At 30.6% G+C, this 24,488-nt stretch overlaps 1 protein-coding gene and 1 long non-coding RNA gene across 27 annotated transcripts in view; one reads left to right on the forward strand and one right to left on the reverse strand.

Moving 5' to 3' along the window:
* The window catches only part of Zasp52 (Z band alternatively spliced PDZ-motif protein 52), a 510,804-nt gene that overhangs the window by 438,427 nt on the left and 47,889 nt on the right, over window positions 1-24,488 (forward strand). For all 26 annotated transcript variants that reach the window (XM_075313769.1, XM_075313771.1, XM_075313766.1 and 23 more), the window contains 2 exons: window positions 1,715-1,909; window positions 10,570-10,669. In XM_075313769.1, the coding sequence (XP_075169884.1) occupies window positions 1,715-1,909; window positions 10,570-10,669 (295 nt within the window). The remainder of the gene's footprint in view (window positions 1-1,714; window positions 1,910-10,569; window positions 10,670-24,488) is intronic.
* On the reverse strand, window positions 23,776-24,273 carry LOC142241919 (uncharacterized). The gene is made up of 2 exons (XR_012723869.1): window positions 24,133-24,273; window positions 23,776-24,062 (listed from the first exon to the last, which is right to left on the reverse strand). It is a non-coding gene; the product is annotated as an uncharacterized LOC142241919 (long non-coding RNA).

Raw genomic sequence — 24,488 nt, forward strand, 5'->3', positions numbered from 1 at the left:
GCTCGATATATATGTATTAGAAGTTTAGGAAAATTAGAGTCATTTTTACAACTTTTCGACTAAGCAGTGGCGATTTTACAAGGAAATGTTGGTATTTTGACCATTTTTGTCGAAATCAGAAAAACATATATATGGGAGCTATATCTAAATCTGAACCGATTTCAACCAAATTTGGCACGCATAGCTACAATGCTAATTCTACTCCCTGTGCAAAATTTCAACTAAATCGGAGTTAAAAATTGGCCTCTGTTGTCATATGAGTGTAAATCGGGCGAAAGCTTTATATGGGAGATATATCCAAATCTGAACCGATTTCAAACAAATTTGGCACGCATAGTTACAACGCTAATTCTACTCCCTATGCAAAATTTCAACTAAATCGGAGCAAAAATTTGGCCTCTGTGGGCAAATGAGTGTAAATCGGGCGAAAGCTATATATGGGAGCTATATCTAAATCTGAACCGATTTTGCAGATATTTTGCAAGTTTTTCGAGACTCATAAAATATTCGGATGTACGGAATTTGAGGAAGATCGGTTGATATACACGCCAATTATGACCAGATCGGTGAAAAATATATATGGCAGCTATATCTAAATCTGAACCGATGAACCAAAATCAATAGGGATCGTCTTTGAGCCGAAACAGGACCCTATACCAAATTTTAGGACAATCGGACTAAAACTGCGAGCTGTACTTTGCACACAAAAATACATCAACAGACAGACAGACAGACAAACAGACGGACAGACAGACAGACAGACAGACGGACAGACGGACATCGCTAAATCGAATCAGAATTTAATTCTAAGCCGATCCGTATACTAAAAGGTTGGTCTATAATTACTCCTTCTTGGCGTTACATACAAATGCACAAACTTATTATACCCTGTACCACAGTAGTGGTGAAGGGTATAATTAAAGTATTTAACATTAGCTTTTTTCGGTAGTGAAAGGGTTAAATTAAATTAAAATAAAAACAACTTTTTGAGGATTTGAGGATAAAAATAAATATTTTGAAAAATCAAAATTAAAAATAAAAAAAAATTAAATTAAAATGTAAAATTAAAATTAAAATTAAAACTAAAACTAAAATTACAATTTAAAATTAAAACTAAAAGTAATAGTAAAAGTAATATTAATAAAACTTAAAAAAGTATTCACATTCAAATAAATATTTTAAGAAAAATTAAAATAATATTATTCAGAAAAGTTAATAATTTTTTTTCTAAGTAAAAATCTCTTAAAATTGAAAAAATGGATTCAACCCATATTTATGTAAAAAGTCAATTGATTAAATGTGATTTCTAATCAGATCAAAAATCTCTTGTGACTTTAAGGGTCGATTAATTTTGATCTTGTATATTCGAAAATTTTCGTCCATGATTTCATAAAGTGATCAATTATGTATGTAATCCACTTTTATGAAATCCCAAATGTAATGTATGTAGACTTAATCATCAATCCCCTTCCAATATCCTATTCACAGAATACTAATATGCTTTTATCATTTTATCTATCCATAAAGTTTCCTCAATTTCATAGTATATCCCATAATCAATTATTCACCATCACTTGTTTTTTTTTTTTTTGTTAATATCTGAAATATCAAAATTAATTGATATATATTTTTTTTCAATTTTTTTTTGTATCCAATAACCTTTTACAAATACCTTGCTGTTGCTGCTATCTGATTCGATTCATCTACCCTGAAGTGGTGTTTTCGTTCGCATCAAGGACAAGAACTTGCACGTTGAGTGCTTCAAGTGTGCCACTTGTGGCACCAACTTGAAAAACCAAGGCTACTACAATTTCAACAACAAGTTGTACTGTGACATCCATGCCAAATTGGCTGCCTTGCAAAACCCACCACCCGGCACTGAAGGCTATGTTCCTGTACCAATCAAACCGTAAGTAGAACAAAATACCAAAAATATTAAAAAAAATATATAGCAGAGAGCAAAAATAATGCGTAATATTTTTCTGATTTTAAGGACTGGGTTTGGGCATGGTAGAGAAATATGTACAAAAAAAAAAAAAAAAAAAAACGAATGTAATTATATTTTTAAAGCTTTTTTTATTGAATTTTATTTCAATTTCTTTTATTACGAAATTAATGGAAATGTCCTTCCAGGAGAATTTAATTTATTTAAATATTCGTTGCTTTTGATATTTAATCAATCGTGAAATGCAAGATATCAAAAGATACAAAGGATTCATTGTAATTAAAGGTTTTCTGTAGTAAGTTTTTAATTGCATAGTAATTAAAAAAAACTCTTATTTGCAATCAGAATTAAAACAAGTAAATCAGTAGTTTAATTGTTGATTATACACTTAAAGAAAAAATTCTCTACTCCGGAATGAAATCACACGCAAATACAAATCAAAGAACCCTTTTTATGCCCTTTTTATATACAGTGAAACCTCTGAAAGGTGGACACCCACGGTCGCCTAAATTTTGTCCATGTTTGGGAGGTGTCCAATTATGAGAGGTTAATTTTAATGTGTTGATATAGCAAACGCCCGAAGACAACTGTCGACTTTTTGGAGGTGTCCTGGTTTCAGAGTGTCCAAGTTTGAGAGGTTTCACTGTATATACCCACATTGTGGGTCCATAATTATCTATAGCCACAATTATTATATGAACAGATTTGACTTTCGGAGCCTTCTGAAGGAGCAAAGTTCTTCCGATTTGGTTGAAATTTGTATGTGACGCCAGAATATGTCCCCTAATAACGCTTCCATATCGTCCATACACAGCCAAAAATTTCACGAAAATTTTTTCCAATTAAAGTCTTCATTGAGTTTCAAAAAATATTCAATTCAAACATTGATTCAACAAATTTGTAATTGAAACAAAAATCAATCACAAAATTTGATACAATTATTAATTAATTTTTTAATTGCATATATTAGTTTTTTCAATTAACTTTCCATTAATTGTTTAATTGATACTATCATTTCTGCGATTGAAGATATTTCAATTAAAAAATTAATTGGATCAATTTATTTCATGATTGAATCAGAAATTTCGCGAAAATTTTTCCAATTAAAGTCTTCATTGGGTTTTATAAAATATTCAATTAAAACTTTAAATGATTCGACAAATTTTTTAATTGAAACAAAAATCTATCACAAATTTTAATTGGATCAATTAATTTTTTAATTGACTTGCAATTAATATTTTAATTGAAACAGATCTGGAGAATACGTCGGGTGGGGAAGCAATTCAAAGCCCAATTCATGAATTTTTGCCATCGTTCTCAATGACTTGTGGCACGATGCGTTGTCTTGGTGGAACAACACTTTTTTCTTCTTCATATGGTGCTGTTTTGCCGCGATTTCGACCTTCAAACGCTCCAACAACGCCATATAATAGTCACTGTTGATGGTTTTTCCCTCCTCAAGATAATCGATAAAAATTATTCCATGCGCATCCCAAAAAACAGAGGCCATTACTTTGCCAGCGGACTTTTGAGTCTTTCCACGCTTCGGAGACGGTTCACCGGTCGCTGTCCACTCAGCCAACTGTCGATTGGACCCAGGAGTGTAGTGATGGAGCCATGTTTCATCCATTGTCACATATCGACGGAAAAACTCGGGTGTATTACGAGTTAACAGCTGCAAACACCGCTCAGAATCATCAACACGTTGTTGTTTTTGGTCAAATGTGAGCTCGCGCGCCATCCATTTTGCACAGAGCTTCCGCATATCCAAATATTGATGAATGATCAATATGATGACCAATATGTTCCTTTGATATCTTTAAGGCCTCTGCTATCTCGATCAACTTCATTTTACGGTCATTCAAAATCATTTTGTGGATTTTTTGGATGTTTTCGTCGGTAACCACCTCTTTCGGGCGTCCACTGCGTTCACCGTCCTCCGTGCTCATTTCACCACGCTTGAATTTTGCATACCAATCAATTTTTGTTGATTTTCTTGGGGCAGAGTCCGGAAACTCATTATCAAGCCAAGTTTTTGCTTCCAGCGTATTTTTTCCCCTCAGAAAACAGTATTTTATCAAAACTCGTGTTTTCCCATTTTTTTCACAATAACAAAAGTTGCTTCACAAAAGACGCTCTATCTCACAAACTAATTGACTTACAGACGTCAAATTTTGACACGAATCATTTGAAGGTTGAAACTATATAAAAATAATATGCATTTAATACTAGCGACGCCATCTATGTGTCAGACCGGGGACTTATCAGCCAACCTGTTATATATGGGAGCAATATCTAAATTTTTTTCGAAATTCAAAAGCGTCCGTACTTGTGCCCAAAAAAGACCATGTACCAAATTTCATCCAAAGCGGTTAATAATTGCGACCGGAATCCTTTGAACAACAAATACATGGACAGACGGACGGACGGACACCAATCGCTAGATCGACTCAGGAGGTGATTCTGAGTCGATCGGTATATACTCAATATTTCTGGTGTGGCACAGTTTTTTGACAGGTCAAAGTTACTATACCCTGACCACTATATTATGTGGTTTAGGGTATATAGAGTGATGGAATCAGAATTTTTGTTTTGTGTATCGGTGCATATTTATATGTAGCTTCCATAAAACAAATCCTCTGATTTGAATCTTGAGTCTCATTTTATTTCAAGTGTTGAAATTTGGTCTCATGGAAGGTTCTAATTTCACACAGAAAAAATATCACCAAAATTGTTCCAATTAATATTTTAATTTAATTAAAACAATCAAATGAAATTTTAATTGGTTCAACAAATTTTTTAATTGAAACAAAAATCAATCACACAAATTAATTGTAGCTATTAATTTTTGAATTGGAACAATTAATTTTTAATTGACTATGGTTATTGATACTATCAATTCCGTGAGTGAGGACGTTTCAATAAAAAATTAATTGGTTCAATTAATTTCGAGATTAAAGACAATTTCGTTTTTTTTTGTTTTTGGTCCGTGTATGTGTTGAAATTTGATAAGTGGTGTGAGTATAGGCTCTCTAGTAATTATATAAAAATTGGTCCTTTTCGGTTCATAATTATTTATAGAACCTATAAAAGACGTTTGCCTCCAAAAATATTCTGAAGTCATTTTGTGGATTTTAGCTATCAATTAAATCTTTTGGACATATACCACCACCAGCCCATATTTTATGTTCTTCAATATAAAGATGGACACAATGACAAGCAAACAGTGTTGTATATATTTAAAAATTTTTGCACAGTTCATTTAATACGTTTCACTCAATCCATTAATCTATTCTGGCAAAAACTAAAGCTATCCATCCGTATAATTTCAGAGGATATGTATGTCATTATCAATGTCTGTGTATGCGTATGTGTGAGAGAGTACACGGATCGCAATTGCATATGCCAATATGCTTTATGGTTGACATATTGGCAAACGTATTGACCTGACCACATCACCGCTGAGCTAAATACAAATGTCCTTTGACACCGAGTAGTGTGTGTATAAATGTCATAATGTGAGTGTGTGTGAGTGTGAGTGCAAAATTGAACAGTTATCTATAGCAAATGATAAAAACCGGAAACACAAAAGCTGACACACACATACATCTACATTGAGTACTGCAATGAAATTCATTCCGATTTCGTGGTAAATGGCTACTGACCAATAGCATATCTGCATTGCATTTGATGCGTTGCATACTCAAATGGTCCATTTGAGAGCAGTAATAGAAATTTTGTCCAATATACCAGAAATATATACAGTTTTGTTATCGCACTCATGGTGGATTTTCACATATTTCCGAAATTTAATTTAATTTGCTGTAGTCTCATATGTAAATTCCATTTTTGATAATCCATTCATCATTTGCCATTAAGCTCAATGTCATCATTAGTGAAAATCCCTTCAACTATATTTGAATGAAAATAATAGGGAAATGGGCGATATTTGTCCACTATCAATACCTCTTTCCAAATTGATAGTGACAAACTATATTGGTCATTTTGTGGTTGATTTTCATTTGTATTGTATTTGTTAGATGTATGAAAAGGATTTTAATTTTCATTGAGTAATGGTCGTCGATACGTTCTGTGATGTGTGTCCATCAATTTTATGAAATATGAAATTTATGTTAGGCTTTTCAGTTTCTGTGTGGGAGATTTTTGAATTAAATTGGAATAATTTTGATTTACTAAATAAACAATATTAAAATAAATTAAAAATAAAATAAAATAAAATAGAATAGAATAAAATAAAAATAAATTAAATAAAATTCAATTCAATTAAACTGTTCGTGTAATCTATGCGTCCTAGATCGAAGTAGAGCTTAATTTGTAATCACCTCCATAAAATTGCAAATTCCCTACAAATCCTGAAAAAATCTTCATATGAAAAATTTATTTTATTCATATCTTCTAAATTATATGTCCTAGAGCAAACAGGGTATTAATACGTGATCACTCTCAGAAAATTCTGAACAAATCGAAATGTTGTTATGGATATTTTATTTTGTTTATATCCCCTAAAGTATACGACCAAAGCGAATCGGAAATTCCCCCACATTTTCTAACAAAACAAATTTTTTATATGAAAAATTAATTTTGCTCATATCTCCTAAATTATGCGCCCTAGACCGGAAAAGTGCTCAATTCGTGATCACCCTCAGAAAAAAAACAAAATTCCATTCAAATCCTAAAATCTAAATTTGTATATGAATCTAAATTTCGTATATTCTAAACCATGTTTCGTAAAGCGAAGGGAAACTTAATTTGTGATTTGGGGGCCACCGTGGTGCAATGGTTAGCATGCCCGCTTTGCATACACAAGGTCGTGGGTTCGATTCCTGCTTCGACCGAACACCAAAAAGTTTTTCAGCGGTGGATTATCCCACCTCAGTAATGCTGGTGACATTGCTGAGGGTTTCAGAGCTTTTCTAAGTGGTTTCACTGTAATGTGGAACGCCGTTCGGACTCGGCTATAAAAAAGGAGGTCCCTTGTCATTGAGCTTAACATGGAATCGGGCAGAACTCAGTGATAAGAGATAAGTTCACCAATGTGGTATCACAATGGACTGAATAGTCTAAGTGAGCCTGATACATCGGGCTGCCACCTAACCTAATTTGTGATAACCTCCGGAAAATCGAAAATTTCATCCAAATCCTAAAACAATATAATATTGTTTCTAAAAAAAACATGGTTTGTTCATATCACCTAAAGTATGTTTCCTAGAGCCAGAAGGAGAAATGGAACAAACTATTTTGTAACGAAAATACTATTTCGTAACGAGATCTCGGCGTTACCGTTAGGAATTTGTAAGAAGTTTGACGGAAGCTACTACTCGATTTAAAAAGTGGCGCACTAGTTTCAAAGTAGTGGCAAATTTTTGATACAGAAAAAGGATTTACTCCTCTATTTATGCACTATAATAAATTGTTTAGTATGAAAGTGTGAAATTGTGTTTGTTTTTCAAATTGTAATAATGAAATTAATCTTTTTTATACCCTGCGCCACACCGTGGAACAGGGTATTATAAGTTAATGCATATGTTTGCAACACCCAGAAGGATACGAGATACGCACATGGTTCCTTTGGTAATATTGCTCAGGATCGGTCACTGAGTCGATATTGCCATGTCCGTTTGTCCGTCTGTCTGTGGACACATTTTTGTAAACAAAGTCTATGTCGCAAATTTTGTCCAATTGACTTCAAATTTGCACAAGTTTCTGTTTTGGGACAGAAGGGAACCCTAATCGGTTTCGACTTAGATAGTTCATCCGATCCGGCTGAAATTTGGTACATGGTGTTAGTATATGGTCTTTGACAAACATGCAAAAATTGGTCCACATCGGTCCATAATTATATATAGCCCCCATATAAACCAATCCCCCGATTTGGTTTGCGCAGCCTCTAAGAATAGCAAATTTCATCCGATCCGGCTGAAATTGTGTACATGATGTTAGTATAGGGTCTCTAACAATCATGCAAAAATCGGTTAACGTCGGTCCATAATTATATATAGCCCCCATATAAACGAAAGTTTCATCCGATCCGGCTGAAATTTGGTACATGGTGGTAGTATATGGTCTCTAACAACCATTCAAAAATTGGTTCACATCGGTCCAAATTATATATAGCCCCCATATAAACCGATCCCCAGATTTGACCTCCGGAGCCTCATGGATGAGCAAAATTCATCCGATTCGCTTGCAATTTGGTACCTGGTGTTAGTAAATGGCCTCTAACCATCATGCAAAAATTGGTCAATATCGGTACATAATTATATGGAGCCCCCATATAAACCGATCCCCAGATTTGATCTCCGGAGCCCCTTGGAAGAGCAAAAATTTACCCGATCCGGTTGAAATTTGGTACGTGGTGTTAGTAAATGGCCTCTAACAACCATGCAAAAATTGGTCCATATAGGTCTATAGTTATATATAGCCGTTCCCCAAAATAATCTACCAAAATTTTATTTTTATAGGAAATTTTGTCAACATTTTATTGTTATAGTAAATTTTGTCAAAATTTTATTTCTATAGTAAATTTTGTCAAAATTTTATTACTATAGAAAATTTTGTCAAAATTTTATTACTATAGAAAATTTTGTAAACATTTTATTACTATAAAAAATTTTGTCAAGATTTTATTTCTATAGAAAATTTTGTCAAAATTTTATTTCTATAGAAAATTTTGTCAAAATTTCATTTCTATAGAATATTTTGTCAAAATTTTATTTCTATAGTATATTTTGTCAAAATTTTATTTCTATAGAATATTTTGTCAAAATTTTATTTCTATAGAAAATTTTGTCAAAATTTTATTTCTATAGAAAATTTTGTCAAAATTTTATTTCTTTAGAATATTTTGTCAAAATTTCATTTCTATAGAATATTTTGTCAAAATTTTATTTCTATTGAATATTTTGTCAAAATTTTATTTCTATAGAATATTTTGTCAAAATTTTATTTCTATAGAATATTTTGTCAAAATTTTATTTCTAAAGAAAATTTTGTAAAAATTTTATTTCTATAGAAAATTTTGTCAAAATTTTATTTCTATAGAAAATTTTGTCTAAATTTTATTACTATAGGAAATTTTGTCAAAATTTTATTATTATAGTAAATTTTGTCAAAATTCTATTACTATAGAAAATTTTGTCAAAATTTTATTATTATAGTAAATTTTGTCAAAATTCTATTACTATAGAAAATTTTGTCGCAATTTTATTTCTATAGAAAATTATGTTAAAAGTTTATTTCTGTTAAAAAATTTTGTCAAAAATTTTATTTCTATAGAAAATTTTGTCAAAATTTTTTTTCTATAGAAAATTTTGTCAAAATTTTATTTCTTTAGAATATTTTGTCAAAATTTTATTTCTATAGAAAATTTTGTCAAAATTTTATTATAGTAAATTTTGTCAAAATTTTATTGCTATAGAAAATTTTGTCAAAATTTTATTAATATAGAAAATTTTGTCAAAATTTTATTATAGTAAATTTTGTCAAAATTTTATTTCTATAGAAAATTTCGTCAAAATTTTATTTCTATAGAATATTTTGTTAAAATTTTATTTCTATAGAAAATTTTGTCAAAATTGTATTACTATAGAAAATTTTGTCAAAATTTTATTACTATAGAAAATTTTGTGAAAATTGTATTTCTATAGAAAATTTCGTCAAAATTTTATTTCTATAGAATATTTTGTTAAAATTTTATTTCTATAGAAAATTTTGTCCAAATTTTATTACTATAGAAAATTTTGTATAATTTTATTACTATAGAAAATTTTGTGAAAATTTTATTTCTATAAAAAATTTTGTCAACATTTTATTTCTATAGAAAATTATGTTAAAAGTTCATTTCTATAGAAAATTTAATTATGAAATTATGGTTTGTTACGGTTGATGATCGCGATTTGCATACAAAGGAAAATTTTCTTTGCATACTTTCATGACAGGAGGACGGTGTAAACTCTACCAAATCTGATAAAACAATGTCCATAATTTTGATTTGGAATTTTGAATTGGGATAAAAATGAACAAGAAGTATTCTAGTATAAAAATAAATTATTATATAAAAAATTTTAAAAAATATGAAATGGTATGACACTAGGTGGCACAACAAAAAAGTTTTACAAAATTATCAATGTTTGAAAAAGTGGCAAAAGTGCCACTAAAATGACAGACCGTTAATACCACTTGTGACTTCTTTCTTTGGTCCATGTGAAAGATGGGGTATACACCAACAAGCCAGACCTCAAAGATACAACTCCTGATGTGAGCGAAGGCATATGTCAGCTACTTTGCCATTTGGACCTCTCCTCTCCATTTCATGAGCATTATCGTGTTGATCGTTTGATCCATGTTGATTTTCATTCCTTTTTATTACGAAATAAACTCCGATTATTTTTCTCAAAACATAAAAATTATCTTTTAATATTCACCAACCAGGACATAAACATTTCCGCCTATATGAATTTAGTAGTTTAATAAATAAGATTTATTTTTCTTTGATAGTAAAATAAATATATATGAGGGGAAAATATTACTCGAAACTTTGCTTTTCACGAATATTTGTGTTAATGAAATTATTTTTAACATATTGACTTTCTCATCCCTTACAGAAATACTAAATTGAGTGCTTCAACCATTTCTTCGGCATTGAATACTCATGGCTACAATAATGGTGTATCCAATGGTAGCTCTACCCCAACTCCAGCTCCGGTAAGTTTTTTATTCAATTCTATTCGAGGCGTTTTCGTAAAAGAGGCGTCCTATTTGTGTAAAGTGGGAAATGAATGAATGTGAAGTGAACAAGAACAAACATTCATAAATAAGTAAATGTTTGAAAGTTTTACAAGAACAAAAAAAATCTATATGCATTGATGTTGTAATACTCCACAAAAGTAAAACGTATTGTAACTACTAACACCCAGCAATCTCTACCACTACCACAATCATTATTATTGTAATGTCCCAACACCCAATCGAACAATTTTTCCATTCAATTTTCAATCGAAACCATTCATATTCTTACTCATCTGGAGATGTTGAAAAAAGAAATAGAAAAACGTTATACTACAAAAGTCACCTATATGTAAGCATACACACACACACATACTTCCACAGAAAAGGAAAGGGAGGCGCTACCCTGCTATAACAGCATCTGAAACTTAAACACTGTTTTGGCCAAGCTATGCACCAAAATTTGCTTGCATATTGGCAATGTATAATGGTTAAATGTGTTAGCCCATTTTTTGCTTAGGTTAAATTGCAAAATGACTTAAATTAAGCATTAACAGTTTTTGACAAACAATTCTGTTATTATCGTTAAATATTTTTAATTAGAAAAAAAAAATGTTATTTAAATAAAAACTGTTCCTAACATTTCCATAAATATTAAATTTCTAATCATAAATAAATTAATTAATTGAAAAAAAAATGTTAAATTAAATTTTCATATTTAAAAATCAATTAACTCATTTTGCTTTTTCGCATAACTCGACTAGGCTACATTTAAAATTCGATTTTGTATGCCATAAAGGCAAATGCTTGAAGTTGGTACAAGTGTTGGTGCCACTCAATTTTGTCGGTTCTGGGAATTTCCCTAAAGAGCATCCATAAGATACTCATATACCCAATGAAAATAAAGCAAAAATACAGTAGAAATACAAATAGCAAACTTTTTTTGTTTTGCTGTTTACACTGTGTTACATTGTTTCATGAGAAAACAACAGCACCTACATTTGCTGAAAGACCTCGACACGATGAAAATTCACCCACATACAGAGGCAAGCATACATTCGTGAGAGCAGAAGAAAAAAATGAACAACGATCTCAATTCACCAAAAATAAAATCAAAAAAAAAAAAAAATTATACAAAAAATAAATACAAGCATGGCAGAAATTTTCAAAACAAATATATAACCACTTTATGCTACAGATAGCGCTGTTCTATATGCAACTTAGACATAGCATTAGGGGTATTCACTGAAATAACGAAAAATTCTTTGTAATTTTAATATCTAAAAAAAAACCGTAAATTATTCCGAAAATACTCATTGAAATTGTAATGCTGTTATGAAAAGGTTTCGAAATATTTGCACCCCGTAACTGCCACACTCATAGAAGGAATATGATCACCTCAAAGATGTTTTAAGAGCAAAATATTATTTTTGGGTGATGACCATGTTATTTTCTCGGAAATCATACATCTGATTTCGACAAGCAGATTATATTTGACGAGAAAATAACATTTTAGTGACAAACTTGTTACATGGTCACTATACAAAAATAACATTTTGCTCTTGAAACATGTTTGAGGTGATCATATTCCTTCTCTGCATGCATATATCTGTAATATCACAATGGACTGAGTAGTCCAATGTCGTTTTCTTTTCTTGTAAAAAAGCATTTTGCCTGGAAAATGTACTTTTTAGTTTTTTTCTATAAAAAAAAAACAGGCAAAAGTGCGAAAAGGCTTCCAATTCTATTGTGAAAATAGCGCCACGCAAAGAGGCAAATTGCGGGCATTTTCAGCACTGCCAACAAACGAGAGTGCTACGATTGCCCTGTTTCCTTCTTGGATTTTTTTTTCTGCCCGCTGATATGATATCAGGTTTTTTAGATTGCTGACAACATTTTAAAAATGTGCATTCTGTACAGACAAAATGAAGGCAAGCACTATTTTTCAGAAAAGAAAACACCATAAGTGAGCCCAAAAATCTGGTCACGCATTTCCTAGCCCCACCTATCATATTTTCAACCGTACAAAAAAAGCGTTTTTAGCAGTGCTTTGGTTCCTCTAAGGAAATTCCGGTAATATGAGAACTATTTCGTAGTTTTTTCAAAGCGGATTTCAGCTATAAAAAAGGAGGTCCCTTGTCGCTGGAAACAGATACACCTTGATAAGGGACAAAATCAACTCAATAAACTTGTTAAATTCAGTGTATCTGCAAGGTCCAGATAGGACAAACAGCTTCCACACTTAATCTATGTTGAAAGAGCAATGTTTTCTTCGCCAAGTGGGATCATTATTTCTTATATATGTAGCGGTCCGCTAACGATAATTTTACCTTCAAAATAGTAGGGGAATCCCAAAAAGTGATAACTGTAACATTTTTGTACAAAAACACAATCTAAGCCTCCTTCGGTACACATTCGTCGTCTTTTTCGACTTTTCCTTGGTGTCCTATGGTTACGTTAGGTTAGATGGCAGCCCGATGTATCAGGCTCATTTAGACTATTCAGTCCATTGTGATACCACATTGGTGAACTTCTCTCTTATCACTGAGTGCTGCCCGATTCCATGTTAAGCTCAATGACATGGGTGGCCTATGTATGTCCATGTTTCATCAACTGTCCACAGAAATTTCAATTTTTTAGAATTTAAATGGAATTTGCGATTTATGAGAGTTATGACGAATTAAGCTCCTTTTCTCGTTGACCAGAGTGGGCGCATGCATCACTTATTGCTGTGCCCAAAGCGATATTTTCAATGGCCACTGTCTCAGCAATTTCGCGCACTTTAGGTCTACGTTGTAGCTGTAGGTTATCATTCATACATATATGGGTCATAAAAACTCCACAATTTTTTATTGTAACTGTCGCAGAAAAATAATTACCTTTAACGGCGATTTCTGAATGGAATTTGGTCTAATCGGCCGCATACAGCCATCCACGTAATATGCTAATGAACTTGCGGTTGCATTCTAGTCGGTTAGAACATATGTCATCGACTCAATGCTCAGTACTTTCGTTGTGTGATTACCGAGAATATCAAGAAGCGAATCACCAACCTTTATTCTAGAATCCAAGAACACTATCCTCCCTCACCATTTTCGAAAAAAAGTATTACAAACCTTGTTAACAGTGGTGGCGTTCGAAGGTGACATGTCGTCTGCAGTTGGAAGAAAATGCGAGAAAAGTTTCGACTGCCTTGTCTGAAAAGCTGTCAACAGTTTTAATGTCTTCCTTCTGGATATTTCATTTCTGAGACAGACAAATTTCGAACAATTAAGTTATCAAAAAAAAAAAAAATAGAATAGAATAGATAGAGGATAAAACCACTTCGCAAAACTCTGGTATCCTGCATCCTTCCCACTAAGATTGCGAATGACCGACTGAAGTTCAGTAAACATTAATAAATTAGAGTACAGTACAATATGATGATTTTTTTTCTGAATTATAATCAGCACTAAACCACTAAAGATATTTAGATAGTTACAGATTAGTATTGAACACTGAAGCCTTGGCTACAAAGTCGTAATTTTTAATTTCTGATCATATGGAACTCTTGCCGAACACATTACAGCTTCCAATAAATATCAAGTTTCCAAAGTGTAAAATATAGCATTTACTTCATCCGGGAAATATGGTAATATATTATTGGTTTCTTATTTCGCAGGACAAGATTACAGTGCACTCTCGGTAACGTGAACTAATTAAAACCAAGAGAGTTCACGTTAGCGAAAATGTTAACGCCAGCGTACTTCAGCGAATTTCAGAACAAAACAAAGCCATATTAGGGAGGTTTACACGTTCTAGCGTGATAGTCTTTTATTTTGTTATTAGTAATATTAAAAACTTAATTTAATGTCATAAAAAATTAAAAAAAAAAACAGATCGGAGAAATAGCAGTAAATTAATGATTAAAATTCGCGAAAAAAAAACCAAACTAGATCACTAAAAAATTCCGTATGTGAAATTGAAGTTGTATTTGGCTTTGTGAATCTGCCTTTAACATCAAATTTCATGATTTTCAGTGTTACGGAGTAGTTAGTGTATGAAAAAGCGAGTTCACTTTAAGCGGTGTTCACGTTACCGCGAGTGCACTGTATTAATATTGCTTTCAGTAAACTTAAATTATTACTGCAATTGAATCCTTCAACTCTCACGTACAAAATTTCAAGATAGACAATGTAGTGATTCATGCAAGCCATACGAAAACTGCAGTTTCCTTCTATTTAAATAAAAGGGCTGCACTACTAATACAACTTTTCAAGAGTAATTCAATGAATCATCCTACAATCAAATTTAAAAATTCATAACTTATTTATATACTCAATTCACTCAATTGAAGATACCTTATGGTCACTCATATTACTAAGAAATCATAAATTCCACATTAAGTGAATACTCCTATATGTTCACACACAAAAAAAAATGTTTTTAACTTCATACTTTTTTTTTAGCCGATTTGTTTTTTTGAATAAAGGCTTCTTTTTTTCTGCGATTCTCTGCTTGAAAATATAAAAAAAAAAATTGTTTGCGTTAGCAAAAAGCTTTTTTTGTTTGGAATAACTGTGTGCGTGTGTGTGTGTATGAGCTTTTGTGCATTCATTGGCTTCTCTTACAAGTTTATCTTTGTGATATATATTTGCATACAAAATATATATATATATATATATGGAAAAGATATAAATATATGTATTTTTATGTATAGATACGTATATACATATTGACACTTTTATATTTTTGGTACTGTTGTCGTCAATAATACGGCAGCATACAATTCATATAAATCAATGAAGCATGAGTGATAATGAAAAGAGAACATCGTTCATTTGAATCTCGAATTTAACTTTGACAAAATCTAGTAAATAATTAAATTGTTTCCTCAATTTCCCAAAAAAAAATTTTTTTCCATCAAACATTTTGTTGAATAAAAAAAATTTTGCTTTGTTATTTCCTACAAAAATAAGTTTGTAAAAGTCCAGCTCTACCTCATCTACTATATCCTTCACCAACCTTATTGAGTTTGTGGCCACGACCCATTTTAGAGATATTGTCGGAGATAGGAATGTTTATTAATAATTTTTTTTGATTTTTAACTTCCACATATTTTGCTTCATATGTATGGGAGCTATCATATACCTAAGCAATGTTGGATTAGAGGTTTGGAACCCATAAGATCGTATACTAAATTCGAAATTGAGAAAAGAAGATTGAGAACTTTTAAAAAATCTCTCTGAAATTTTGAATTTTCAAAATGGGTCCTTCACAAATCACAACATTGATGCACAGAAAAAAATATCACCAAAATATTTCCAATTAAAAAGTTAACTGAAGTTGAATGTTTTTTCAATTAATAAATTAATTGATGCAATTAACTTTTTAATCAAGATAGAAACATTAAGTTAATTAAATCAATGATTGAAAATTTTTAATTTTTTTAAATTAAAAAATTAATTGATACAATTAACTTTTTAATCAAATTCGGAAGACTAAGTCAGTTAAAAAAAGTGATGAACATTTCTTCATCCAAATAAAAACTCTTAAGCCAATTCAGAAAGCAATTGAAAATAGTTACATTTTTAAATAAAAAATTAATTGGGTTTTGTAATCATAATCAATTAAATTTTTAATTGAGTCTATTAAAAAATTAATTGAAAATTGCTAATGAAATCAATTAATATTTTAATCAAGAATTTTTTCTATGTCCAATTAAAACTGTGATTGATACTATAATTTTTGTGATTGAAGACATTTCAATTAAAAAGTTAATTGGATCAATTCATTTCGTGATTGAATCAGAAAAAAAAATTTGTGTGTGTGTAGATTTGTGAAGTCTAACATTCCAAACAGGGACACTAAAGCTAATTTTAACTTTATTTTAGTTCATGATAATTATTGTGTTTTTTTAGTCAAATATTCTCCAATATGAAAAACTTTCCTTCGCTTTAGTAAACTTTTATTTACTTAAATTGCATGAACTAGAAAAGAGAAATTATACGCAAATGAAACAGAATGACCTAAAATTTACTTTACGCACCTTAAATTAGGTTACACACAAAGAAAATTTCACGAAAATTTTTCCAATTAAAATTTTAATTGAGTTTTAAAAAATATTCAATTAAAAATTTAATTGATTCAAATAATTTTTTAATTGGAACAAAAATCAATCACAAAAATAATAGTATAAATTAATTTTTTGATTGGATCAATTAACTTTTTAATTGACCTTCAATTAATTTTTTAATTGATACTATCATTTCTGTGATTGAAGACATTTCAATTAAAAATTAATTGAATCAATTAATTTCGTGATTGAATCAGAAAAATTTTTTTTTTGTGTAGGTATTTTGACAGCCCAATATTTGAGATTCGCTTAGACTATTCAGTCTATTTGTATACCAAAGTGGCGAATTTCTCTCTTCTCACTGAGTGCTACCTGATTCTATGTTTAGTTTAATGGTGTTCCACATTGAGGTGAAACCATTTAGAGAAGCTTTGAAACACTCCGAATTGTCGCCAGCATTATTGAGAGGGATAATTCACCGCCGCAAAAATTTTCGAAACTGCGATTGAACCCATGACGCTTTGTATGCAAGGCGGGCATGCTAAACATTGCATCACCCTGTACCACGGTGTTGTACACCTTGAACACTTATTCGAAGATCGACCATAAAATCCAAAGTTTATAAGAATTCATTGAATATCCAGAACCCTACACTAATAGAAAAAATTGTGTTTCATAATCGTGAACCGAAGTTGTCAAAATGAAACGGAAATGAAACGTTCACAAAAAAAAAAAAAAAATCAAAACGGAATGTTCACGATTTCGTCCACGGGCGTTCACGATTTCATGCACGTCATTCGTTTTTCTTTGGCCATGAAAAGTCTTAAAATAATCGTTAGATCTTGTTATGGCAACTCGCCATCGGTGCAATGTGCTAAGGCGACTGTTAACTATCACAGTAGCGGTAATCTTTTTTTAAATTTTATTTATAAATTAAAGTAAAGTAACCACGTTTTCAGATCATGGACGCTGGTTATTGTTTTGACAATATATGGTGTCATTTTTACTTTGTCAGATTTACCCCATCTGTTCTCAGTTTTACAACACATGTGTGTTGGTTCACTTTCATGAACGGACCGTTTCGAAATGACCACGCCGTTGTTGATTTTTTCTATCGATGTACGGGTTTCAATACTCCACAAAATTATGCGTAAGATAGACATATAAGTTCTCTGTGCTTTAATGAAACTCTTATGCAGTCCGATATTATGATTTAGCTTCTAAAGTTCCCTGAAATTGGGAATTAGCTGATCTTTAGGAACCAAAACTAGACGTGTCTCACACAAGTTGTGGCAATTTTTTCAAACGGTGATACTTTTGTGCCATGGAGTAGTTTAGTTTTACAATTTTGTGGCACCTTTTTGTCATACTGTGCCACTTTTTATTTGCCATTTATTTATACTGTACCAATCTAACATTTCGATCCCAAATTTCGTAAGGTTTATGGAAATGATCGGTTTCATAACTAACAATCGAGAGTCCCCTGAAAACCACTAACAAGTTTGCAGGGGACATGAGTTACCGTCTTAAAGTATGCAAATAAATATTTTCAATATTGGAAACCGAATTAAATCCCTGGATATTAAATTTCAAGGAGTGGTTTTCAATGGAGAAAAAATTATTAGTAGCTTAGAGACGACTTAAATTGAAAACAGTGAGTTCAGAATTTTTTATAAAACATTGATATAAAAGCGTTTAATTTTTACTTGTTTCTATATAAAAAAAAAAAACAAGTATATACGGCCGTAAGCTTATGTACCCTCCACCATGGATTGCGTAGAAAGTTCTACTGAAGTCTGTCATCCATAATCGAATTACGGTAACACTTGCCGATGGCAATGTATCTTAAAACTTCCTAACACCGTCTTCTAAATTGCAAGGTAGTCCACACGTGGTATATATTAAACTAAAAAAAGGCCGATTAAATACGTATATAACTCAGTTTGACAAAATTTTCTATAGAAATAAAATTTTGACAAAATTTTCTATAGAAATAAAATTTTGACCAAATTTTCTATAGAAATAACATTTGGACACAATTTTCTATAGAAATAAAATGTTGACAAAATTTTCTATACAAATCGTAGATTATTTTTGGCTCGAGTGGCAACCATGAGTATGAACCGATATGGACCAACTTTTGTGTGTTTGGGGATCGGCTATATATAACTAAAGACCGATATGGACCAAATTTGGAATGGTTGTTAGCAGCTATATACTAACACCACGTTCCAAATTTCAACCCGATCGGATGAATTTTGCTCCTCCAAGAGGCTCCGGAGGACAAATCTGGGGATCGGTTTATATGGGGGCTATGTATAATTATGGACCGATATGGACCAATTTTTGCACGGTTGTTAGAGACCATATACTTACACAACGTACCACATTTCAACCGGATCGGATGAAGTTTGCTCCTCTAAGAGGAGGGAGCCATCATGGTGCAATGGTTAGCATGCCCGCCTTGCATACACCAGGTCGTGGGTTCGATTCTTGCTACGACCGAACACCAAAAAAGTTTTTCAGCGGTGGATTATCCCACCTCAGTAATGCTGGTGACATTTCTGAGGGTTTCAAAGCTTCTCTAAGTGGTTTCACTGGAATGTGGAACGCCGTTCGGACTCGGCTATAAAAAGGAGGTCCCTTGTCACGGAATGACAAAGTTAATATACTCCCCATCCTATGGTGGAGGGTATAAAAAAGTATGACACCTTTTAAAATGAATCGGGCATCCTTTATGATGAGCGACTCTTTTTGAAAATTCAAAATTTCACTGTTAAAAAGAAAATTCCTAATAATAACGAGATTTGTCATTAAAAATGAGATAATGAAACAAAATGCATTGATCATCTATGATGCGCATTGGAGACTGTTGTTGTGCGAAGTACACTACTGTACCATAGTACATGTAATCAGATTCTAAAATATAAAAATATTGTCCAGAATGAAATTTTTCATTAAAATGAAGCCAATGAAACTATTCACAAATAACGTGTAACTTTTCTTTATTGAATATTTTGTTAAATAAGGGAACTTTTAATTGTGATTTTATTTCATTTTATCAATTAAAGATTAAAAAAAAAACTATTTTTTAACTAATTTTGTTTCGGAACTACAGACCTCTACTATTATTATTTTTTTTTTTTGAAATTACCTTGCTGACAATGAGTAAAAATATGTTTTTTTTTGTCCCATGTAAGCCCTAATAAAATTCCATATTCAACCTTAATTAATTTCCACATTTGTGGTTACAATATTGTTTATATTCATTGTATGCATTATTAGTTCTCGTTTTTTATTACAGTTATAAAAAAATTGTTTTGCTTTTTTATTATTATTAAAAATTATGTTTTAAAATGTGTGTGCTTGAATATAATACCCGTATTCTATTACTACCCTTATAATATATTGTTTTGGTAAAATGCCTATCGCAAATATAAACAATTTTCAATGAGGTAATGTATATATTCATAGTGTATTAGCCACAATTCATCATCTGTCTACTGTTTATTGATAAGATTAAAATTTGTGGTTGGATTTTTTGTTTTGTTTATTTATTTTGTGTAAATATTGTGCATTTTAATAGAAGGATTTTTTTTCCCTTTGTACATTGTTGTAGAATTTATTGATAGATTTTTTTTTTTACTTTGTGCGATCTGTTTGTAGAGTAATATTACCTATTCCCCACTTAGTGCCTCTGAACACACTTCTGTTCTTGTTTTGTTATCTTGGTCACCACTTGGTTAATTTAATGCGAAGGAACCAAACAATGTTTTTGGATGACGTTATTATTTGTACGGCTGAAAGTGTGTGTTTTTTGTTTCTTGCGTATTGATTCCGATTAATGCAATGTTTTCATGAATTATCAATACGAGAAATTATGAGTCATTCATTGATTTGGGTACATATTCCGTACCTTAACATTGTAGGTATATGCGGGTTTAGTCATCGCTATGAGTCAGTATGAGATGAGAAAACATAAAATATATTTGAATTTTTTCGATTTTTCTTAGGCTTTTGTAAAATGCTAACATATGTTTATCAAAAAAATATTGTTGATATTTTGAAAGAACTTGGAACTACCATGATCTACTGGGTCGGACTATTCGACATAATTAATGTTTAAATACAAGTCTACATATTCTCGGGAATGTAGGTAGAAGTAAAGATATAGATTTTTTGACTAGCTAGCTGTTCAAATATAAGACTATTTTAAGTTTTAAATTATAGCTTTTTTAATAGTCTACTAGGTAAAATTATGGCTATTATTTATGGCTTTTCATTATGGCTTTGTTAACTTTTGGAAAACGCCACTTCTTTGTATTGTTTGGTACTTTTTATATCTAATTTTGCCAACAGCGAATATCGTCCATTAAAATTGAAAAATTTTATTATTAGAATTTTCATATACGACGAATTTTTCGAATTTATTGAAAACATGATTATTTCGCTGTTAGGCCGCCTTTCAATATATTACTGTTGGAAAAATCGAACGGCCATTAGTCGAAATTAAAGATCATGCAAAATCGTATTAAAGATTATAAAGAAAACTCGAAATATTTCATTATTTTGTTTTTTTTTTTTTAAACGTTCATCATGGTTTTTTGTTGGTTTGTATGTTTTTTTTTTGGTTTTTGATGCAAGATTTCTATTCTTTGAAATTCGAATTTTCGAGTTTTTTGAAAACTATAAATATTTTGCTTTTTCAAGGTAGTTTTTAATGTTTAAAATTTTAAAGACAATTAGTCGAAAATGAAGATATTTTGAAATCCTTTAAAGATTTGTAGACAAAACTCAAAAAATTGTATTCTTTGAATTTCGACTTTTCCATTTTATTTTAATTTTGAATACTTTTTTTAAATCGCCTTAATAGTTTTAAAATTTAAACGATAATTTGTCGAAATTGAAGATAATGCAAACTCATTTTTAAGACTTCAAACAAAACTGGATAAATTCTCAAAAAATTTTATTCTTTGAATTTCGACTTTTCCATTTTATTTTAATTTTGAATACTTTTTTTAAATCGCCTTGATAGTTTTAAAATTCAAACGATAATTTGTCGAAATTAAAGATAATGCAAACTCATTTCGAAGACTTCAAACAAAACTGGATAAATTCTATTATTCGAGTTTTTTAAATTCCACTTTCATTTTTTTTAATTTTGAATAGACTAAGTTCAGTTTAGCCGTTAAAATCAAAAATAAATTAGTAAAAAAAGTATAAAATATACCCATTTGTTGTAAAATTTATTATAGCTTGATAGGGAATATCCCAAGGCATCTTTTCCACCTAAAAAGTCGAGTAGCTATTTTTGAGAAACTTTTTTGAAACTTCAACTTTTTGTTAGGTTGAAGTCGACTTCAATTTCACAATCGACTTTGGTCATAAATCGATTAGCTGATTTGCAAAAATGTCCTATGTCGATTTGAATATTACCTAAAGTTGATTTTTTGTGCACTGAAAAAAAGCATGTCCGGATCCAAAGATTTTGTCTTTACTTTAAAAATTTTGGTATTGATTCCGAGCCAAAGAAGCGGAGAATACAAGTAAGGATATTTTTAGGACACAATTGCCCTTTAAATTTTGGTTTTGTGTACTTCCAAATTTTTGTTTTTCGCTTTTTCAGTTTTTTTTTTCTTCATATGCTATCAAAAGCTAGTTAACGACTACTTTATTTTCAAAATTAAGACTCGATTTTCAGTAGAAATTGTGCTATGTTTCAATTAAAAACCTTCTTTAAAATAAAGTTTTTAAAAACATGTCATGTATATTTGAACGATTTTTTGCTTTGTTGTCAAGATGCAAAAAGACAACAAATTTAAAGACAATTTCATTAAATTTAAAGAATTTTTCTGAATTATTCGAGTCAAGTTGGCCTTAGCCCAAACATTTTTTCTTTCATGTTATGATACCCATTTTGAAGCGAAATCACTTAATTATAAGGACAATACGACTTCATTGAAAAGTTTATCGACTTTTAGACAAGGAAAAAATCTTTATATTAGAGAAATACGTCTTCTATGCTAGGCAAAATTTGCATTCGTAATTTAAGGATATGAAATCTTTGACCTCACGACAATATTTTTTTCAGTGTGGCTACAATTTTTGGTTTGATATTATAGTCGATCTTTGCATTCGTAATTTAAGGATATGAAATCCTTGACCTCACGACAATATTTTTTTCAGTGTGGCTAAAATTTTTGGTTTGATATTATAGTCGATCTTCGGTTTTTGTAGTCTTAGAATGCCCTCTTTATTTTTGCGATAATTCTTAAAAAAAATTGAAAAATAAGAAAGAACGAAAATAAGAGTTTGACTAACACCAAAAGTCGACTTCAGTTTTCCAAAAATCATTTAAAGTCGATTTAATCACAAAAATTTTAGGAGAAACCGGCTATTCGAATTTTCAAATTCGACAAAACATGCCCAAGAAAACTAATCGGATTTGAGCATACAACCAGCCCACTACTGTCTTAGACTTAAAATTTAAATTTTAAAATAAAATTAAGAATTATTATTAATTTTTTTCTTTCAATTAAAAAAACAAATTTTTGACAACAAAATAACAAAATATAAAACTTAATAAAACCAAGGTCATACGAGGCAATCGATATTTTAAAATATGAGCTCTCTATGGTACATTATTCGATTTCGGACAATAACAAAATTGAATTAATCGTATTTGCCCAACAACATTAAATAAAAATTTAAAAATTATAAAACTCAAGTATTATATATTTGAATCAAACTTTTAGCACAACCGACTGTGGATATACAAAAAACTCAGCACCTTACAGTAAATTGTTTGATCTTAAAAACTTTAATGAAGTAAAATCTCTCAAGGAGATGGCTGAATAGTCTTCAAAAACAATATGTCTATCTAATCATACCTGTGCAATTTTACGGCATTTGGCTTTAACAATACATAGAGAATATAGATAATGTAGAATATGAAGGGTTATAATATGTTTTTAAATGTTTCGATTTTTTGTAAATCCCTTTTATTGTTCATAACGAGATGGCAACCCTGTTTAATCAAATATTTAAAATTCTTGTGTTTAATTTCCTATTCGATTATTTTGTATAACATGATTAATTACTCAACGAAACAGTATTTTTCTTAGAAACTATTTAAATGATAGTCATAGCCATAGATTTGAATGAGGCATTTTAGAAGCATTCTGACCGCACCTGACATTCACGATTACCCCAGCTCCAACAGCTTAATTTTAAATGGTGTACTTTTTTTTAAATTTTAGTCATTCGAAAAAAATTCAATTCTAAAATTAAGTTTTCGAATTTTCGGATGGCAGAGAACTGAAATTAAAAAAAAAATCGAAATAAAAAAATCACAAAATTAAAGGTGTTGGTTATTGATCAACATTACAATGGTGCCAATGGACGGACCAAGATGCTAAAAAGTTTATTTTGGTATCTAAAAAAAAAGAAGAAAAAGTCAACGTTTTTCTTTGGCTGTTACAACAAAGAATTCTATTTTATTTCGATTAACAAAAATTCGCATGGACAGCTGTTCTATTTAAAATAAAAGAGGAAGAATAAAAAACACATATTAGAGTTTTAACTTGCTAGTGTTTAAATACCTTAGAAATGTATGAGATGGATTCATGGTGGGTTCACAGGGCATGAAATGATGATCTTTTAAAGCAATAGAAAGAAGTGGATTTTATTTAATTTTTATTTATTTATTTTTGTTTTGTTTTTTAATTGACATTTCAATTTTTC

Source organism: Haematobia irritans, chromosome 5 (genome assembly GCF_050003625.1).
Source record: "Haematobia irritans isolate KBUSLIRL chromosome 5, ASM5000362v1, whole genome shotgun sequence".
Lineage (NCBI taxonomy): Eukaryota > Metazoa > Arthropoda > Insecta > Diptera > Muscidae > Haematobia > Haematobia irritans.